We start from the raw sequence: 18,884 nt of genomic DNA on the forward strand, positions 1-18,884 counted from the left end.
TAATTTTATTATTATTGGCGATTTGTAGATGTGTGTATGTAGCTGTTCCTCTTATTTTGTGTGATGGAGTGCAGACTTTGCCTTCGTCCTGCTCCAGCCGAGTCTTTCGTCTCCATCCATGACGATCCTCATCCACTGGCTCAGCGCATTTGGACCTGCTGTCAGCTGCAGGTTTGTTATTACGGTTGCATTGAACGTATTTCTACCTCATTAGTCGTCTCGCCACTGTCTTCTCATTCACAGGTAAATAAAGGTGATGGGCTGCCAGATGGAATATGTCCTTCGTGTGATAGTTATCTGGAATTGCTAAGCATCTTTCGAAACGTCTGTCGCCAAAGTAATGAAACGTCAAAGCTAAAGTTAAACGAGTATTTGGATATTAAGCCGAAAGAAATTTTACTAGAAGATGAATCATGGGAGGATGAGTTGGATGCTAATTCGCCAACAAACGTTTGTATTTCCTATGAATTCTCATCCCATTATAATTATATAAAATTATATATCGTTACGTTATATTTTACAGATGCTTGGAGAAGAAGCTACTTCGTGTGATTACAAAGCGAAATCAGGACAAGAAATTAATTTTGAAGATATCTCGAAATCACACACCAAAGTAAAATCCCATACATGTGGTATTTGCTTAAAAACATTTCCTTACAGATCTAACCTTGTGATACATGAGAAATGTCATTCCGGGGAAAAACCGTATAAATGTAATATTTGTTTGCAATCATTTGTTAGGAAACCTCACCTTGTGAGACATGAAAAAACTCATACTGGGGAAAAGCCATTCAAGTGCAGTATTTGTTTACAATCATTCGTTAGAAAATCTCACCTTGTAGCACACGAAAAATGCCATACTGGAGAAAGGCCATACAAATGTGACATTTGTTTAAAATCATTTGTTGACAAATTTCGACTTTCCACACACATGAAATTTCATCTTGGTCTCACTTCACACAAATGTGACATTTGTTTTAAATCATTTGCTACAAGATCTGGAATTACGAGACATGAACTGTCTCATACTCGGGAAAAACCATACAAATGTGATATTTGTTTAATATCATTTTCTCAAAAATCTCACCTTGTGAATCATGAAAGATCTCACACTGGAGAAAAGCAGTACAAATGTGACTCTTGTTTAAAATCATATACTAGAAAATCTCACCTTGTGAGACATGAAATGTCTCATACCGGAGTAAAACCACATAAATGCTACGTTTGTTTAAAATCATTTTCTATGAAATATGACCTGGTAAAACATGAAAGACGTCATACTGGGGAAAAATCAAATAAATGTCGCATTTGTTCAAAATCATTTACTATAAAATATGACCTTGTGAAACATGAAAAACGTCATACTGAGGAAAAGTCATACAAATGAAGCACATATTTAAGCTATTTAAATGGGTTGGGTTAGGTTAGGTTAGCACAGATGTTTTGTATAACTTTATTTGTGTATGATTGTGTGACTGGCCACAGTGACCCGTTAGAGTACTCTGTAATGTCACTGTGGCTAATATGTTTAAAATAAAAATAAATATTTGTTAAAAACCATTTGCTAGAAAATGTAACGATGGGATATGAATGATTTCTTACTGGGGAATATTTGATAATGTATTTAAAGCAACGTTTTTACTGTATTTTGGATATGAAATAGAAATTGTACAATGCACTAGAATTTTTTATTTTAAAATGTTTCTTGTATATTATTCTAAAAAGAAAAGCGTTCTAAAGATGCGTTGTAGGCAAATTCAAATATACCAGTAATAGGAGATGTGCATATTGTAGCACAAAAAAATTGTGAAGTGCAGTAATATAATATCTTCGTGTAAAATAGCATTGTGCAAAAAACGTTTAGCGCCTATTTGATTTGTTTACTATTTTCTTCCGTAATTTTTTTTTTAATTTAAATTTTATAATTTTTTTTAGTAAATTTGAGTAAGAAATAAATTTTGGTGTTTTTTTGTCAGTATAAATCATGCAAAACATTCGTATTTTACCATAAATAAAAGTGGTCAGTATGCTTGCCACCGCGCATACGTACACATACAATTGTTTTCCAAAAAGGTCAGGTGGAATTATACATATTGACCTATTGGGACTTATTACAAGCGATAACGATTTTTTTAAATAATTTATACTACATCCGTGTACCGATATTCGAATTTTTTACTAAAAATGTGAAAAAAATAGTCTTGCCCTATAAACTATAAAGGGTTAAATTAAAAAAAAACTCCAGTCACTTATTAAAATAATGGTATTATGGAGGATGAACGAATGAGACGACTGGCATGTTAATGCACGTGTTTATTATATGACAGCTGAAGACAGAGTGAGTAGTAGCTCTCCGAACCCAGCCGAGTTGGTTCCCACTCGCAGGAAGGCAACCAAACTCGACCATGTCGTATAAGCGAGCCGCCACATCACTCCCCCCCCAGCATCAGCGATACCAAAATTACAAAGAAACAAATTTTACAAAAGAAAAAAATTATTGTTACACAAGGAGAAAAAATTATTACGTGGGGAGAAAAAAAATTGTTGACGTGGGTCATCCGCTGTGTACATAGGTGTACCGCCCTGAATGGTCGGTAGATTCGAGGGCGGTGACGTCGCGAGCAGGACGGTGGGTGGTCCGATGGTCGCGCCGATCAATGCGATGCTGCGGCGGCGGCGCTCTTCCGAGGCTGATGTCGGTTGGTGGGGCGGCGGGGGCGGCAGGGGCATCGATGTGGTTGATGATACTCCGAGCTGGACTGTGAGTCGTTGTGGCTCGTGGAGGTGTTGTAGCGCTACCGCCCGTCTCGGCGTGACGACGCTCGTGGGGACGGACGGGGCCTTGATGATGATGATGATGATGGTGCTGAGGTGGTGTATGTCTTGTGGTGCTGGATGACCGTTCTATGTGTAGTGGATCGCGCATGACTCCACATCCAGCTGTCAAGATCGTCGTCTCATTCGCTCCCCCATTTTTTTAAGCACCTGTCATCGACGTTGTGGCTGGACGTCGGTAGGTAGGTAGCCGTGTCTGCTCGTTTATTGTCACCCGCGGGCCGCGACGCGCTCTGTTGATGGCGATGGGGGCGCGGCGGGTAGCTTCCCCGCCTGGCTCGGCGAGGCAGGGATGAGCGGCATGTTGAAATTGATCGAGGCTGCGTGGCTCGATGTCGGGGGTCACCAGTATGGAGGATGAACGAATGAGACGACTGGCATGTTAATGCACGTGTTTATTATATGACAGCTGAAGACAGAGTGAGTAGTAGCTCTCCGAACCCAGCCGAGTTGGTTCCCACTCGCAGGAAGGCAACCAAACTCGACCATGTCGTATAAGCGAGCCGCCACAGTATTTTAGTCTAACATTAAGGTGACCATTCCTATTATTTTTAGGGTATCTGTTCGGTAAATGGACTACTATTCATATGCGAACCAGTCACAGGACAACCGGTCGCTCTAGATCGGTCACACGTGATCACCTGTCACACTAAAACTGGTCACTCACGAAAAAACTGGTCACACCCAAAAATTAAAAATTGGTCAAATTTTTGGGTGTGACCAGTATTTTCGTGACCAATTTTCGGGTGACTAGTTTTCTCGTGACCAGTTTAAGTGTGACGGGTGATCACGTGTGACCGATCTAGAGCGACCGGTTCACATTTGACTAGTAATCACCGAACCATCTGTTCTGGTAAGTCGTTTGATAAAACCGATACACTTTTTGATTTAATTGATGAATTGAAATAACAAAGTCTTCAGTAAATTGTTTCATAATATTCGTTTTAAATAATTGAAGTACATTTTAAGAATTTTTTTTTTTGCATAAAATGTTCTGGTTTTGAATTTGATACATATTTGATTTTTTTTTCTATTTATGATGTTAATTAGAAGAGGAGAATTATTTAGTGGATGGTAAAAAGGTTCGTTGATTATTCCGCAAAAAGCGACTTCGCGCACGTCACTAAAATCTCGATCACGGAACATCTGGCACCCAAAAACTGCACCAATCGAAAGCTACCACGCTAAATATTGTACTAAAGAGAACTCGAGTGCCAGATGTTCCGTGATCGAGATTTTAGAGACTTGCGGAATAAAACGAGAAACTTATAGCTGTGAACTAAATAATTTGGACCAAATGTCAGAAAAGAAAAAACCGTACTTTTGGCAGATCAGGTGTTTCTCTCGTCGAGGCTCTTTACAATGGAGTGCAGACTTTGCCTTCGTTCTGTTACAGCCGAATCTTCCGTCTCCATCCACGACAATCCTCATCCACTGGTTCAACGTATTTGGACCTTCTGTCAGCTACAGGTTGGTTACGGTTACATTAATCCCATTACTATCTCATTAGCCAGTCTCGTCACTCACTTCTCACTTGCAGGTAACGAAAAGTGATGGACTGCCAGATGGGATATGCCTTTCGTGTAATAGTTATCTGGAATTGCTAAGCATCTTTCGAAACGTCTGTCGTCAAAGTAATCAAAAGTCAAAGCTCAGATTAAGTGAGTGTTTAGATATTAAGCCAAAAGAAGTTTTACTAGAAGATGAAATATGGGAAGATAAGTCGAATGCTAATTCGCCAACAAACGTTTGTATTTCCTCTCAATTGTCATCCCACTGTAATGGTATTATACACATTTAAAATATCATTACGTTGTATTTTACAGATGCTTGGAGATGAAGCTACTTTGTATGGTGACAAAGCGGAATCACGCCATGAAATTAATTTTGAAGATCGCTCGAAATCACACGCCGAAATAAAAACCCACCAATGTGGTGTTTGCTTAAAAACATTTGCTTACAGGTCTAACCTTCTGATACATGAAAGATCTCACACTGGGGAAAAACCTTACAAATGTGATATTTGTTTAAAATCATTTTCTCAAAAATCTCATCTCGCAATACACGAGAGGACCCATACTGGGGAAAGGCCTTTCAAATGTTGTATTTGTTTTAAATCGTTTGCTTCAAAATCTGATATTATGAGACATGAAAAATCTCATACTAGGGAAAAGCTGTTCAAGTGTGATAATTGTTTAGACTCATTTGCTACGAAATCTGAACTATCAACGCACGGACGATCTCATGCCGGACTTAAACTTTATAACTGTGATATTTGTTTAAAATCATTTGCTAGAAAATTTAATCTTGTGACACATGAAAGATCCCATACGGGGGAAAGACCGTATTTATGTGTCATTTGTTGTAAAGCATTTATTACAAAATCTGATCTTGTAAGACATGAAAGATCTCATGCTGGTAGAAAAGCCACACAATTGCGATAATTGCTTAAAATTACAACAAAATCTGGACTTGAAAAATACTAACGATCGCATTCTGGAGTTAAACTGTATAAATGTGATATTTACTTATAATCAAATTGTTAAAAATGTAGTTTGCCAGTTATGGGAAATACTAAAGTTATAAACTACTTATATAGGTTTATTTATTATTACTTTTTTATTTATTGATTTTTATTCAATAATTAATAATACATTTAGATATCTTTTTAAAGCCCGCTTTAAAGGTTAAAGAATTCGACCCTTAAAGCTCTCAACATTAAGCCCCCCACCAATACTAAATAGATATCTAAAGAGAAATATAATTACTCCTAAATAATGCTTAAAATATTCAATGACCAAGTTAACTCACGATTTATTGTTTTAAAGCCTGCAATAAATCGAGGGATTGAATAACAAAATTATAAATTTTCATTATTCACTCAGCTAGATCAGCTCTAGGTAGACACGTTTTAATGGCTCAGCAGAAGATCAGCAATAATATGGAGTTTCACTGTAATTGGCAATCGCGCGCACATTAATACGGGAGGAAAAGCCTGTTCCTCTTGTTCCCGTTGTATCCTGCTCGCGCAAATTAAGTGAGTATGTACCGTTTACCATGCACCATTTTTTTTTTTGATCTTTCGACTTAAGATCTTTCGATTTTCGATCTTTGCCTTCCGATATTTGGGTTTTCTGTCATTTAACATTCTGTCTCGTCACGGTGACCGAATACAATTATATATTAATATTTTACTTTTTATACTTAATAAATTTCTTTAGATGCGAAGTGAGGATAAATCCGAATCCGAATAAAAAACGCGGCTACAATTTTCTTAAAAACATGAAAATATTTTTTTTCTTTTCTCCCTCCCTTTTTTTTATTTTTCATTAAATTTGATTGAATTCTGAATGTAAATATAGATGAAACAGAGAATAACTATAAACATATAAACAATTTCAATTATATCTTCAACTTTAATTTTTACTGGATAATTGACATATTGCATGACTTTTCATGAAATTTAATTGCGCAAAGTACACCAACTTGTTTTGCCATTTTTTTTTAACAATATCTGTGTGCATCTTAAACTTAATTTACAATCGAAATAAATGCCTAAATACTTAATATTATCTACTACTTCTACCACTTTCCCATCCATAATCACATCACACACAACGCTTTTATTGCTAACCTCCTTTACGTTCCACATGGTCTTCGTTTAAGAAGTCATTATTCATCCACATCATCTTTGACTTACTTAAGTTCACTTTCGTTTTATTCTCACATAACCAATCGCTTAAATACTGTAATTCCCTACATAAAATATCACTCATAACTTGCACATCATCACCTACAATATAAACTAACGTATCATCCGCAAACAAACGGATTGTCCACGGACATTCCTAAATAATTTTAACATCAGTCGTATTTGATTCTTGGTGCTCGACGTATATCCGATAAAATCTTCTCTGTTTGTTTATATTACTCGCAAGATGGGCAAGTGCATCGTTAAAAATTGCTCAATGCAATCAAAAACACAATATACAACATGGGATACAATTTTATGAGTAAATTGATCATTTAGTTCGCATATTATTCAATTAACATCGTGGTTTGACAGTTTGTATAGTGTCGTTATGGAAAAATATGTACGTATTAGTTTCGAGAAAACACTTCTATTATTGTTACGTTTCTCTGCTGATATCACTTTACAGGTGAATTTTTATTCTCGATTCAATTAACGTATTAAGGCACTCAAATACCATTCACTCACCTCGCTATCGTCCGGCGAACCAGAAATGTTTGGTGGATAATTAGCACCCGACTCAGTTTCCCATATTAAATCTTCCTCCGGCTTGACTTTCAAATACATGTCTAATTCAACCCTCGACGTTGTGTCACTCCGAAAACAAGCGTTTCGAAAGCTGTGAAGTAATTCCAGATTGTTGACACAAGAAAGGCATGTCATATCTGGCAGATGGTCCCCTTTCCTAAACTGCAAATGAGAAAGGTATGACGTTTACGAGGACTAGCGAATTAACAATAGCAACGGTTCCAGTGTAACGTAACTAACCCGCAGCTGACATCAGGTCCAAATACATTGGAGGAGACGAAGGATCCTGCTGGAGCAGAGCTGAGACATGCACTCCATTACTCCTTGGGCGGGAGAAGCACAATCCCTAGATGAACACGTTTCAGATGTTCGGATTTGAGAGTCTTCCCAGATTCACTATTGAATACGACTTGGTTGAAGCAAGTAGTTAGATTAATTAAAGAATATATTAATGTGAAACGTAAAAGAGGTTTGTAAAAAAGTGACGTGGCCGTAATCCATGTAATTTAGACCACATTCAAAGAAGAAAAACTTTTGACAGATCGCGCAATTGTGTATCTTTTTTAAGGATGGAATGTAGGCTTTGTCTTTGTTCTGCTCCAGCCGAGTCTTCCATCTCTATTCATGACAATCCTCATCCACTGGTTCGACGCATTTGGACATGTTGTCAGCTGCAGGTTAACTACACTTACTTTTACCTATGACCATCATTAATCAATACATGCATAGTCATTTTATAATTACGTTTCTCACTTAAATGTAGGTTGGGGAGGATGACGGGTTGCCAAATACGATATGTGCTTCGTGCGATAGTAATCTGAAATTGCTCAGCAGTTTTCGAAATGTTTGTATACAAAGTAACGAAACGTCGAAACTGAGGTTGAATGAATGTTTGGATATCAAACCTGAGGAAGTTCTACTAGAAGATTTGATATGGAAGGATGAGACAGATGTTAATACAATAACAAATGTTTGCAATTCCCATGTCGATGACAAGCTAAGTACACAGGAATCGAGTGCCTTACAAAATTGGGCAGACGCCAAAAGAAAAAAACAACGAGACGCTGGACAGGCTTATATATCTAGAAAAAGCAAAAATCCAGTGCCTTGCAAAATTCCACCAGATCAAGTAAGAAAATGTATAGGTTACTCTCGGTTATCCGCTTTACGGATTATCCGTACATAAAAGATTTTTTTTATTTTTATTCCATTGTATTTGAATGAAAATATGCGTCTGTAGCGACATTTGAAACAAACGGAATGGTAAGCTCGTAGATTTGTAGCATTTGACGATGAGTGAATCTAACCAAGCGAGTTTAGTTTAATTGAGAATATAAATTCACATGAAAAATGACCTCATCCTATGTAAAAATATTGTACATCTTAAATTATATAACGATTGTTTTATTTTATAGATGCGTGAAGGAATTGCTACTATGTGTGATTACAAAATGGAAATAATTGACAAAGTTGAACATCCATTACTGGACACCTGCTCCTCACATTTTGAATTAGGTCATAAAATTAATCTCGCAGATATATCGGAGTCACATGTCGGAGTAAAACTGTGCAAATGTGGCACTTGCTTTAAGTCATATTCTAAAAAAACTGAACAGGTGACGCATGAAAGATCTCATACTGGGGAAAAGCCGTTTAAATGTAATATTTGTTTTAAATCTTATACTATGAAGTCTAGCCTTAGCACACATGAAAAATCTCATACTGGCAAAAAGCCGTACAAATGTGACGTTTGCTTAAAATCGTTTGTTAAAAAAACTCAACTTGTAATACATGAAAGATCTCATACTGGGGAAAAGCCATTCAAATGTGATATTTGTTTAAAATCATTTACTGAAAAGTCTAACCTTGTTACACATGTAAAATCTCATCTTAGTGTAAAACCATACAAATGTTCTTTTTGCTTAAAATCGTTTGCTCAAAAATCCAATTCTGTGATCCACGAGAAGTCTCATACTGGGGAAAAGCTGTACAAGTGTGACATTTGCTTAAAATCATTTGCTTCGAAGTCTAACCTTTCCAGACATAAAATGTCTCACACTGGAGAAAAGCCTTACAATTGTGATTTTTGCCTTAAATCGTTTGCCAATAAACGTGAACTTGCGATTCATCAAAGATTCCATACTGGGGAGAAACCATACAAATGTGATATTTGCCTAAAATCGTTCGTTTCGAAATCTATCCTCGTGAGACATAGAAAAACTCATACTGGGGAAAAGCCGTACAAGTGCGATGATTGTTTAAAATCATTTGCTACAAAATCTGACCTATTAATTCATGTAAGATCTCATACTGGGGAAAAACCGTATAAATGCGATATTTGCTTAAACTCATTTACTAAAAATTTTCATCTTTCTGAGCATATGAAATCTCATATTGGGGTAAAACCTCACAAATGTGACATTTGTTTAAAATCCTTTGCTCAAAAATCTAATCTTGTGGTTCATAGAAGATCTCATAATGGCGAAAACCCGTGAAAATGTATGTGATATTTGCTTAAAATCATATACCCAAAAGTCTCACCTTTCTAGACTAACATACATACATATATGCCTATAGGGGTTAAACTGCATAGTTTTGATATTTTGATATTTGAATTATTTACTACCAAATCTGAGCTCGTGAAATATGAAACATCTTACAGTGGCGGAAAAACCATATAAATGTGATCAAATTAATTCCCATAAAATTCAAGTCAAGGCTATTCAGACTTAAGATTTGTAGATATGTATTTTTTTCAATTAATTTCCATAAAAAAAATTCAGACTTTGTAGATATGTATTTTTTCCACTGTTACATTTGAATAAAACTAAAATTAAATTTTGTGCTTAGTATAATACCTGCTTCGAAGAATAATAACAAACTAATGTTTTGCAGTACATTTTAATTCTTATAAAAATCAATTAACAAATTTTTAATAAAAGATCCAATAATTAAAAAAATGTGTAATTTATTTTTACCGTTCGTTTCATTTTTGAATATCTTTAGAGTATTAATACAGAATATCGCATATATGTACATATGTATATATTATACCTAACATATTGAACTGATGTAGACAAATCATTAAAATTTAATTAAACTTACTTTCAATATTTTGTATTTTTATTTATTAATACATACACGAAACTAATAAAATGTAAATATTTTGCGTAGAAGATTTATTAAATATCAGGTCTCTCAGTTTGACCTAAACGTAAGAATTATTATTTTGAATAAAAACACCAATATTTTTTTTACTACCGCCATCTATGTATAAAATTAATGACTACCAACTGTCACCGAGATTAAAAATCTTCAGACCTGAAATGCTTGTTATACGATATTTTATCTCTCGTAATGGCGGAGGCTCCATTTACTTATATTGATGACCAAAATGAGCAATATGGCAAAGTATGAAAACGATCGGATAAGTGGCAACATTTTTCCTGAATTGTAATCGTAAGTGAAACGTAAAGGAGGTACGTAATAAAAAGTAGTACACTGGCTATGTATGTACATTGGTGAGTCACTCTTAGTAATTAATTATTAAGTTAAAACAATAAATGTGAAATTAGACTTGAAGTAGCTTGAGTTTTTAACGACATCCCGGATAATATATAACCGATATATTGAATAGTAACCATGTGCATCCATTCGTGAACTTGATAGAAAGTTAGCACCGCTTAAAAAAGGATGTGAAACTTGGACTTTGAACGTCAAGATGTTGGAATATAGCGCAACTTGATGATGATTTTATCTATTTCCCTATTTTTATTGGAATATAGCGCAACAAAGTTGATGATTTTATCTATTTCCCCTGTTTCATCATCATCATCATTTACAGCCATTCGCCATCCACTGCTGGATGAAGGCCTCTCCAACACGCTTCCACTCGTCTCTGTTTTGCGCAACACTCATCCATCTCATTCCGCACATTTTCCTAATTTCGTTCACCCATCTTCCTTGCGGTCTTCCTTTTACTCTTTTGCCTTCTCTCGGGTACCATTCAAGCACTTCTTTTGTCCACCTTTCGTCCATCCTCCTAGCTACGTGACCCGCCCATTGCCATTTCAATCTCTTCACTCTATCCACTATGTCCACTACCCTTGTCATATTTCTCACCCACGTGTTCCGCTTTCTGTCTTTCCTCGTTATGCCAAGCATACAGCGTTCCATACTTCTTTGAGTGCATTGGATTTTATTTAGCATCTTGGCGTTCAGTGTCCAAGTTTCACATCCATACGTCATCACTGGCAAAACGCATTGATCAAAGATCCTTTTCTTCAGGCAGAGTGGCATTTTTGATTTAAAAACAGCATTCATCCGTCCAAATGCACTCCATCCTAATTTCATACGTCTCTTTATCTCTTCATTTTTACTACCAGACATGTCAATTATTTGACCTAAATATAAATAACTATTTACTACTTCTACTGGTTTATCATCTAAGGGGATGCTATCAGGCATGCAATAACTATTGAACATTAGTTTAGTCTTATCTACGTTAATTTTTAATCCTACTTTTCTACTTTCCCTGTCCAGCTGTGTTAGTCTAATAAGTAGGTCAGCTGAATCACGAGCTACTAAAACTATATCGTCTGCGAACCGAAGGTGACTCAAAAAGCGACCATTGATGCTTACTCCGGCTGTATCCCAATCCAAGTTCCTGAAAACTCCCTCAAGCACCGCATTGAATAACTTGGGCGAGATTGTATCTCCTTGTCTTACTCCTTTTCCTATGCTAAATCTATCTGTACCTGAAAAAATTTTAACCGAAGCTGTGGCATTCTTATATATTGCAGCTAACAGTCCCACATAGGGTTCCGGCACTCCCTGTGTTTGTAGAGCGTTAAGTACTGCATTATGACTAACTGTATCGAAGGCTTTCTCATAATCGACGAAACCTAGGCACAATGGCCGTTGATATTCGTTGGCGCGCTCGATTAGTTCGCCAACTACTTGGAGGTGGTCCATTGTGCTGAAATTTGCCCTAAACCCTGCCTGCTCTATAGGTTGGTTCTCGTCGAGGATATTCTTCAGCCTTTCTGTAATAACCTTCGTGAAGAGCTTGTAGACCGCTGAAAGTAAACTAATGGGTCGGTAGTTCTTGATATCGCTTTTGTCGCCTTTTTTGTGTATTAAAATGATAGTTGCGTTATTCCATCCTTCTGGTATAGCTTGGTTCTGGATGCATTTGCTGAAAAGCCTAGCTAAGATATTAATTAGGGGGGGGCCGCCACATTTTAGTAAGTCAATGGGAATATTATCTTCCCCTGGGGTTTTACCGTTTTTTGCAGTTTTTAGCGCGGCCTCTACTTCGCTAGGCAATACTGCAGGAACCCTTTGGCCATGTGTCGATTCCGGAGCGGGAAATTGACCGTTGTTGTTCTCGTAAAGTTTTGCATAGAACGTATAAACTCTGTCTACGATCTCTTCTCTATTCCTAATTATTACTCCGCTCTCTGATCTGATTGCGATCATTTGGTTTTTGCCTAAGAAAAGATCTTGTTTGCACTTTTTCAGGCTACGGTTATTCTTAATGGTATTTTCTATTAGCTTGCTGTTAAAATCCCTGACATCCCTGACTATTCTCTTCTTAATTTCCTTATTTACTAGATTGTATTCTTGCTTATTATTATCCCTATCTAACTTCCTTTTATGCTTAATTAGATTTTTGGTTTCCTCTGAAATTTTGCTTAGCTTAATCTGTTTCCTGAGTCCAACTAATTTCTTACCTGTTGAGGTTAGAACCGAACTAATTACAGTGTTCAATTCCTCGATGTCTGCTTCTGGGTTCAATTTCCCGTATCGATTTCCAAGTTCGAGTTCGAATTCCTTTTTCCTAGACCTTAGTTGAGCGAAATCTGGAGAGTTACTGCATCCTTTTATTAATTTCCTACGTTCGCAATTTATATTAATGGCCATCCTGGCACGGACTAATCTGTGATCGCTACCTATATCTACTTTACTTAAAACACTAACGTCTTTAACGGAGTGCAGGGCATTTGTTAGGATGAAATCGATTTCGTTTCTGTCTCCTTTAGGACTCTCCCAAGTCCACTTATTGTTGGTGTTTTTCCTGAAAAATGAATTAGTGATAAAGAGCCTGTTGTGTTCTGCGAATTCTATGAGGCGATCGCCTCTGTCGTTTCTTTGGCGGGTACCAAAATTGCCTACTGCTCTTTCTGTGTTTGCCTTTTGTCCTATTTTTGCGTTAAAGTCGCCCATGATTATTTTAAAGTGGTGGCGGCTATTATCGTATGCGCCCTGTAGTTTTTCGTAGAAGTCTTCTATTTCCTCGTCTGGGTGGCTAGATGTGGGGGCGTACACTTGGAAGATTTGACAAGTGTACCTGCTCGAGATTCTTAATACTACATAGCATATACGTTCCGATATGTCGTTTATTTCTATAATATTTCTTTCTATTCTCTTATTGATAAGAAACCCTACTCCTCCTATTCTACCATTTGGTAGCCCTCTCCAGTAGAGACAATTACCACTTTTTAGGATTATTTGGTTTTCCTGTTTTCGTCTTACTTCGCTAAGTCCTACTAAATCCCATTTGATACTTTCTAATTCACTCTCTAATGCAAGCACACTTCCTTCACTCGATAACGTTCTTACATTGTACGTGGCTAAATACAGGTTTCTATTAGCTAAGCTATCATCCATCGTCACTCTTACCTTGTTGGAGGTTTGGATATTATTTTTCTCGCATTTATCCAAGATGTGTTGAGAAAAAGGCGGTACTTGAGAGAGATTTCCATTCAAGGAGTGAGTTCTTACCGCCATAGACTCTTCTCTGTGGTCAGCTTTGACAGATAGTCATCCTAGGTATCACTTGGATCACTTATGAGTTATTACATGCCATTTAACAGGGTTACTTTGTAAGTGATAGTAGTTAGTTATGATAATGGTAGAAAAAATGTGGAACGCTTCACGATTTTGCGTGTCATCCTTGCGCAGGGGCCATGCTAATCTTCTCTGTATCGTTCCAATTTTAGTATATGCCCAGCCGAAGCAGGACATTTCCCCTGTTTACAGATATATAATTACATCATCGCGTCCTGTACGAACACGTAAAGTCAACCGTGACCGAAATACCTTCGTTTAAACTAAATCAAAGACACCATCAACTCACTGCAGATACGCAATCACGACACGGAAACCCCCGGAGACGATGATCTCACTACATAGCTGCGTAGCAACCAAAATTTGAGGCACTCAAAGGATAACCTCGACCCCGTAGGAATCTTCCAGAATATAATCTCACCAGCCAAGCTACGCGTTGCACAATCAACTAGTATATAAACCAGCGCATCATCCCCAAATGCCAGTGAGCTTCATAAGCTCAACCGGCTCACTCCTCCGAAGCAACTACCTGTATTAACTGAGTAACACACCTGTATTAACTGAGTAATAAAGATCCTCTTTCAAACACACGTGTTTATATAGGCTGGAACACAGTCAAGATACTTCTCCTGCCTTAATACAATAATTTGTATATAAAATTATGATTTTGAATAAATACACCAATATTTTTTTTTCTACCGCCATATATGTTTAAAACTAATAAACAAACGTCACCGAGTATCTCGCCGGGCAGATTTGAAAAGCTTCTTAAACGATATTTTATCTCTATCGTAATGGCGGAGGATCCATTAACTTATATTGATGACCAAAATGAGCAATATGGCAAAGTATGAAAACGATCGGATAAGAGGAAAATTTTTTCCTGAATTGTAATCGTAAGTGAAACGTAAAGGAGGTATGTAAAAAAAGTCCAGTGTACTCACAAAACTATGGAATGCTGTATGCTCGGCATAACGAGGACAGATAATAAGCGGAAAACGTGGGTGAGAAGTATAACAAGGGTATTGAATATAGTGAAGAGATTGATATGGCAATAGGTAGGTCGGTTCGGTGATTACTGGTCACAAAGTACTCGGTGATTACTGGTCACAAAGTAACGTATAAGTCCATCATATTAACAATAACTATCATAGTAACGAGAACTTGAATGCCAAATATTGTGTATTCGGGATTTTCATGGCAAAAATTGTCTTTGTGACCACCGCCATGTGATGAATAGTCCAATTACCAAGTAGGTCATGTATCTAGAAAAATGTACAAAGTTCTAGAAAGGTACCCGAGAGAATTTAAAGGCGTGAAAGGAAGATGGGTAGACGAAATCAGAAAAATGTGTGGGGTGAGATAGACGAGAGTTGCACAAAGGAGACAAATGGAAGTGTTTTGGAGAGTTGTCGTGTTGGCATGTCATTGCCTTCGTCCAAGCTGTTAAGCTGTCTAGATATTAGTTAACTTATAATAAGATGCTGTTTCTACTTTAACATCGACGTTTAGATGCTAGTAAATCAATAAAATAAATGACTTGGACATAGCTGTGAACTGTGCGATCTAGACCAAATCTGAGGAAGAGAAAGTCTTTAACGGCTTCTCATTTCTCATCTCGTGATGGAGTGCAGACTTTGCCTTTGTTCTGCTCCAGCCGAGTCGTCCGTCTCCATTCGTGATAATCCTCATCCACTGGTTCAATGCCTTTGGACCTGCTGTCAGCTGCGGGTCAGTTGTTATTACTTTTGACCTGTTGTCGTCCCATTGTCATTGTCATGTCAGTATCATCAATGCCGTTCTCATTTGCAGGTTGAAAAAGATGACGGGTTACCAGATTCGGTATGCCTTTCATGTAATAGGAAATTGGAACGGCTCAACAGTTTTCGAAACGTTTGCCTTCAGAGTAACGCTAAATCGAAACTGAGGTCTAATGAGTGTTTGGATATAAAGCCGGAAGAAATTTTACTGGAAGACTTAATATGGGAAGATGAGTTGCGTGTTGGTTCACTACCAAATGTTTGGAAAACCCCACTCAATGACAAAATGCATGAACGAGAATCGAGTGTCGTAGAACAGAACGACTCTAAGCACAACGTCAATCAAATAGAAAATATAAATTCACCGGTAGAGTGAATTCATATCCCATTTAATAATATTATAAACATTGAAAGTTGGATAACGTTCATATTATTTTACAGATGCATGGAGGAAAAGTTACACCATGTGAGGACGAAGTGGAAATAATTGACAAAATTGAACAGCCATTACCGAAAACATCTGATGACGCATATTCCACACATTTAGATTTAGATCTTAAAATTAGCACCGAAGATGTATCGAAATCACATGCCGGAGTAAAACCGTTCAAATGTGGCACATGTTCAAAATCATTTGTTAAAAAACATAACCTTGTGACACATGAAAGATCTCACACTGGGGAAAAACCATATAAATGTGGTATTTGCTCAAAATCATATACTTCAAAATTTAGCCTCTCCATACATGAAAAATCTCATACTGGGGAGAAACTGTACAAATGTGAAATTTGTCCAAAATCATTTATGGCTAAATCTAGCCTTTCCATGCATGAAAGATATCATTCCGGGGAAAAGCCGTTCAAATGTAATATTTGTTTGAAAGCATTTGCTCAAAAATTTGCATTTGTCCGGCATGAAAGATCTCATACTGGGGAAAAGCCTTACAAATGTGATATTTGCTTGAAATCGTTTAATACAAGTTCTTACCTTGCCAAACATGAAATATGTCATACTGTAGAAAAGCACTATAAATGTGATCTTTGTTTAAAAACATTTACTCAAAAATCTTCGTTTGAACGACATGGAAGATCTCATACCGGGGAAAAACCGTATAAATGCGACATTTGTTTTAAATCATTCGTTGATAAATATTACCTCGCTGCACACATGCAATCTCATTTTGGCGTAAAAGCACACAAATGTGAAATTTGTTTAAAATCATTTCTTGTAAAAGCTGCCCTTTCAAGACATCAAATATCTCATAACGGGGAAAAACTATACGAATGTGATATTTGCTTGAAATCATTTATTACAAAATCTTACCTTGCAAGACATAAAATATTTCATACTGGGGAAAAGCCGTACAAATGTGATGTTTGCTTAAAATCATTTACTGCAAAGTCCAGCCTTACTACACATAAAATGTCTCATACTGGGGAAAAGCCATACAAATGTGAAGTTTGTTTAAAATCATTTGTTAAAAATACTCATCTGGTTATACACGAAAGAACTCATACTGGGGAAAAGCCGTACAAATGTGATGTCTGTTTAAAAGCATTTGCTAAAAAGTCTAAACTTGTTGCGCATGTGCAATCTCATCTTAGTGTAAAACCACACAAATGCTCAGTTTGTTCGAAATCATTTGCTCAAAAATCAAATCTTGTGATACATGAAAGATCTCATACTGGGAAAAAGTCGTACAGATGTTACATCTGTTTAAAATCATTTGCTCAAAAATTCATACTAATGAGACATTATAAATCACACAATGAAATAACCATGCTAATGTCTTAAATCTAAATATGTACGTTTTATTTTATTAATTGAAATATATTGTATGGTAAACTTAAATAATGCCAATCTATTTTAAATTATTGTTTATTAAATTTATTTCACAATTATGTTATATTAGTTATATATATAACGACGGTAATCTGTGTGTGTGTGTGTGTGTGTGTGTGTGTGTGTGTGTGTGTGTGTGTGTGTGTGTGTGTGTGTGTGTGTGTGTGTGTGTCCTAACTCTCGCCGAACATAATGAACGAATCGATAAAAATCGATTTATTCATTTTTCGACGAGACGACTTTGTCGCGACTCGAACCGATCACCCCAAATAGCCTGAATATGGGTCTAAATGAGCTAATCGTCTCGGACATCGTGCCAAATCCAATTTTTCATTTCGCCTTTTTTTTTTAAACATTAATTGAAATATTCCTTCTCGCCATATAAAAATACATAATTTTAATAATTTCATTTATCGAAGTTTTGAACCATTTTTTTTTCTTTTCATATAAAACAATTAATATATATATTATTGAAATTATTGAAATTGAATTTGAAATTAATTTATATTTTAGCGATATTTGAAAAAATAAAATCAAATCCAGGACGCCGACTCGAACCTACCCCCATCGCGCCCAGATCAATATACACTGACCAGTACACCATGATACGGATATAAAGGCTGCTCTAAATAACGTTAATATTCAATAATCGTACAGAACGTATGGACAACCAATCAACCAATAATTTTGAAGATCGCTCGAAATCACACGCCGAAATAAAAACCCACCAATGTGGTGTTTGCTTAAAAACATTTGCTTACAGGTCTAACCTTCTGATACATGAAAGATCTCACACTGGGGAAAAACCGTACAAATGTGATATTTGTTTAAAATCATTTTCTCAAAAATCTCATCTCGCAATACACGAGAGGACCCATACTGGGGAAAGGCCTTTCAAATGTTGTATTTGTTTTAAATCGTTTGCTTCAAAATCTGATATTATGAGACATGAAAAATCTCATACTAGGGAAAAGCTGTTCAAGTGTGATAATTGTTTAGACTCATTTGCTACGAAATCTGAACTATCAACGCACGGACGATCTCATGCCGGACTTAAACTTTATAACTGTGATATTTGTTTAAAATCATTTGCTAGAAAATTTAATCTTGTGACACATGAAAGATCCCATACGGGGGAAAGACCGTATTTATGTGTCATTTGTTGTAAAGCATTTATTACAAAATCTGATCTTGTAAGACATGAAAGATCTCATGCTGGTAGAAAAGCCACACAATTGCGATAATTGCTTAAAATTACAACAAAATCTGGACTTGAAAAATACTAACGATCGCATTCTGGAGTTAAACTGTATAAA

At 36.5% G+C, this 18,884-nt stretch overlaps 5 protein-coding genes, 1 long non-coding RNA gene and 1 other non-coding gene across 8 annotated transcripts in view; 4 read left to right on the forward strand and 3 right to left on the reverse strand.

Annotated features, from left to right (window-relative positions):
* Positions 1–1,387, forward strand: LOC143915900 (uncharacterized). The gene is made up of 3 exons (XM_077436721.1): positions 1–171; positions 244–450; positions 524–1,387. The coding sequence occupies exons 1-3, from the start codon at positions 64–66 to the stop codon at positions 1,385–1,387; spliced, it is 1,179 nt and encodes a 392-aa protein (XP_077292847.1). The 5' UTR covers positions 1–63.
* An 876-nt stretch (positions 1,388–2,263) lies between these two features.
* The window catches only part of LOC143915157 (uncharacterized), a 510,169-nt gene continuing 493,548 nt past the window's right edge, over positions 2,264–18,884 (reverse strand). The window contains exon 2 of the mRNA XM_077435630.1: positions 2,264–3,346. Coding sequence (XP_077291756.1) covers positions 2,555–2,926 — 372 coding nt within the window. The 5' untranslated portion in view covers positions 2,927–3,346 and the 3' untranslated portion in view covers positions 2,264–2,554. The remainder of the gene's footprint in view (positions 3,347–18,884) is intronic.
* LOC143915155 (uncharacterized) lies at positions 4,054–5,477 on the forward strand. Its single transcript, XM_077435628.1, has 3 exons — positions 4,054–4,305; positions 4,376–4,582; positions 4,662–5,477. Exons 1-3 carry the CDS (start codon positions 4,198–4,200, stop codon positions 5,277–5,279), a joined length of 933 nt encoding a protein of 310 aa, XP_077291754.1. The 5' UTR covers positions 4,054–4,197; the 3' UTR covers positions 5,280–5,477.
* On the reverse strand, positions 6,142–7,574 carry LOC143915159 (uncharacterized). Its single transcript, XR_013260883.1, has 2 exons — positions 7,355–7,574; positions 6,142–7,276 (listed from the first exon to the last, which is right to left on the reverse strand). It is a non-coding gene; the product is annotated as an uncharacterized LOC143915159 (long non-coding RNA).
* On the forward strand, positions 7,064–10,227 carry LOC143915149 (uncharacterized). 2 transcript variants are annotated; one of them, XM_077435619.1, is made up of 4 exons: positions 7,064–7,583; positions 7,683–7,791; positions 7,878–8,243; positions 8,530–10,227. In XM_077435619.1, exons 2-4 carry the CDS (start codon positions 7,684–7,686, stop codon positions 9,607–9,609), a joined length of 1,554 nt encoding a protein of 517 aa, XP_077291745.1. In that variant the 5' UTR covers positions 7,064–7,583; position 7,683; the 3' UTR covers positions 9,610–10,227. The 2 variants fall into 2 exon arrangements, with proteins under 2 accessions (XP_077291745.1, XP_077291744.1); XM_077435618.1 differs by lacking the exon at positions 7,064–7,583 and having other exon boundaries at positions 7,634–7,791.
* Positions 14,036–14,140, reverse strand: LOC143916272 (U6 spliceosomal RNA). Its single transcript, XR_013260962.1, has one exon. It is a non-coding gene; the product is annotated as a U6 spliceosomal RNA (small nuclear RNA).
* Positions 15,519–17,638, forward strand: LOC143915559 (uncharacterized). The gene is made up of 3 exons (XM_077436256.1): positions 15,519–15,697; positions 15,779–16,093; positions 16,168–17,638. The coding sequence occupies exons 1-3, from the start codon at positions 15,590–15,592 to the stop codon at positions 17,518–17,520; spliced, it is 1,776 nt and encodes a 591-aa protein (XP_077292382.1). The 5' UTR covers positions 15,519–15,589; the 3' UTR covers positions 17,521–17,638.

The sequence above is a fragment of the Arctopsyche grandis genome, chromosome 8, assembly GCF_051622035.1.
Source record: "Arctopsyche grandis isolate Sample6627 chromosome 8, ASM5162203v2, whole genome shotgun sequence".
NCBI classification, from domain to species: Eukaryota; Metazoa; Arthropoda; class Insecta; order Trichoptera; family Hydropsychidae; genus Arctopsyche; species Arctopsyche grandis.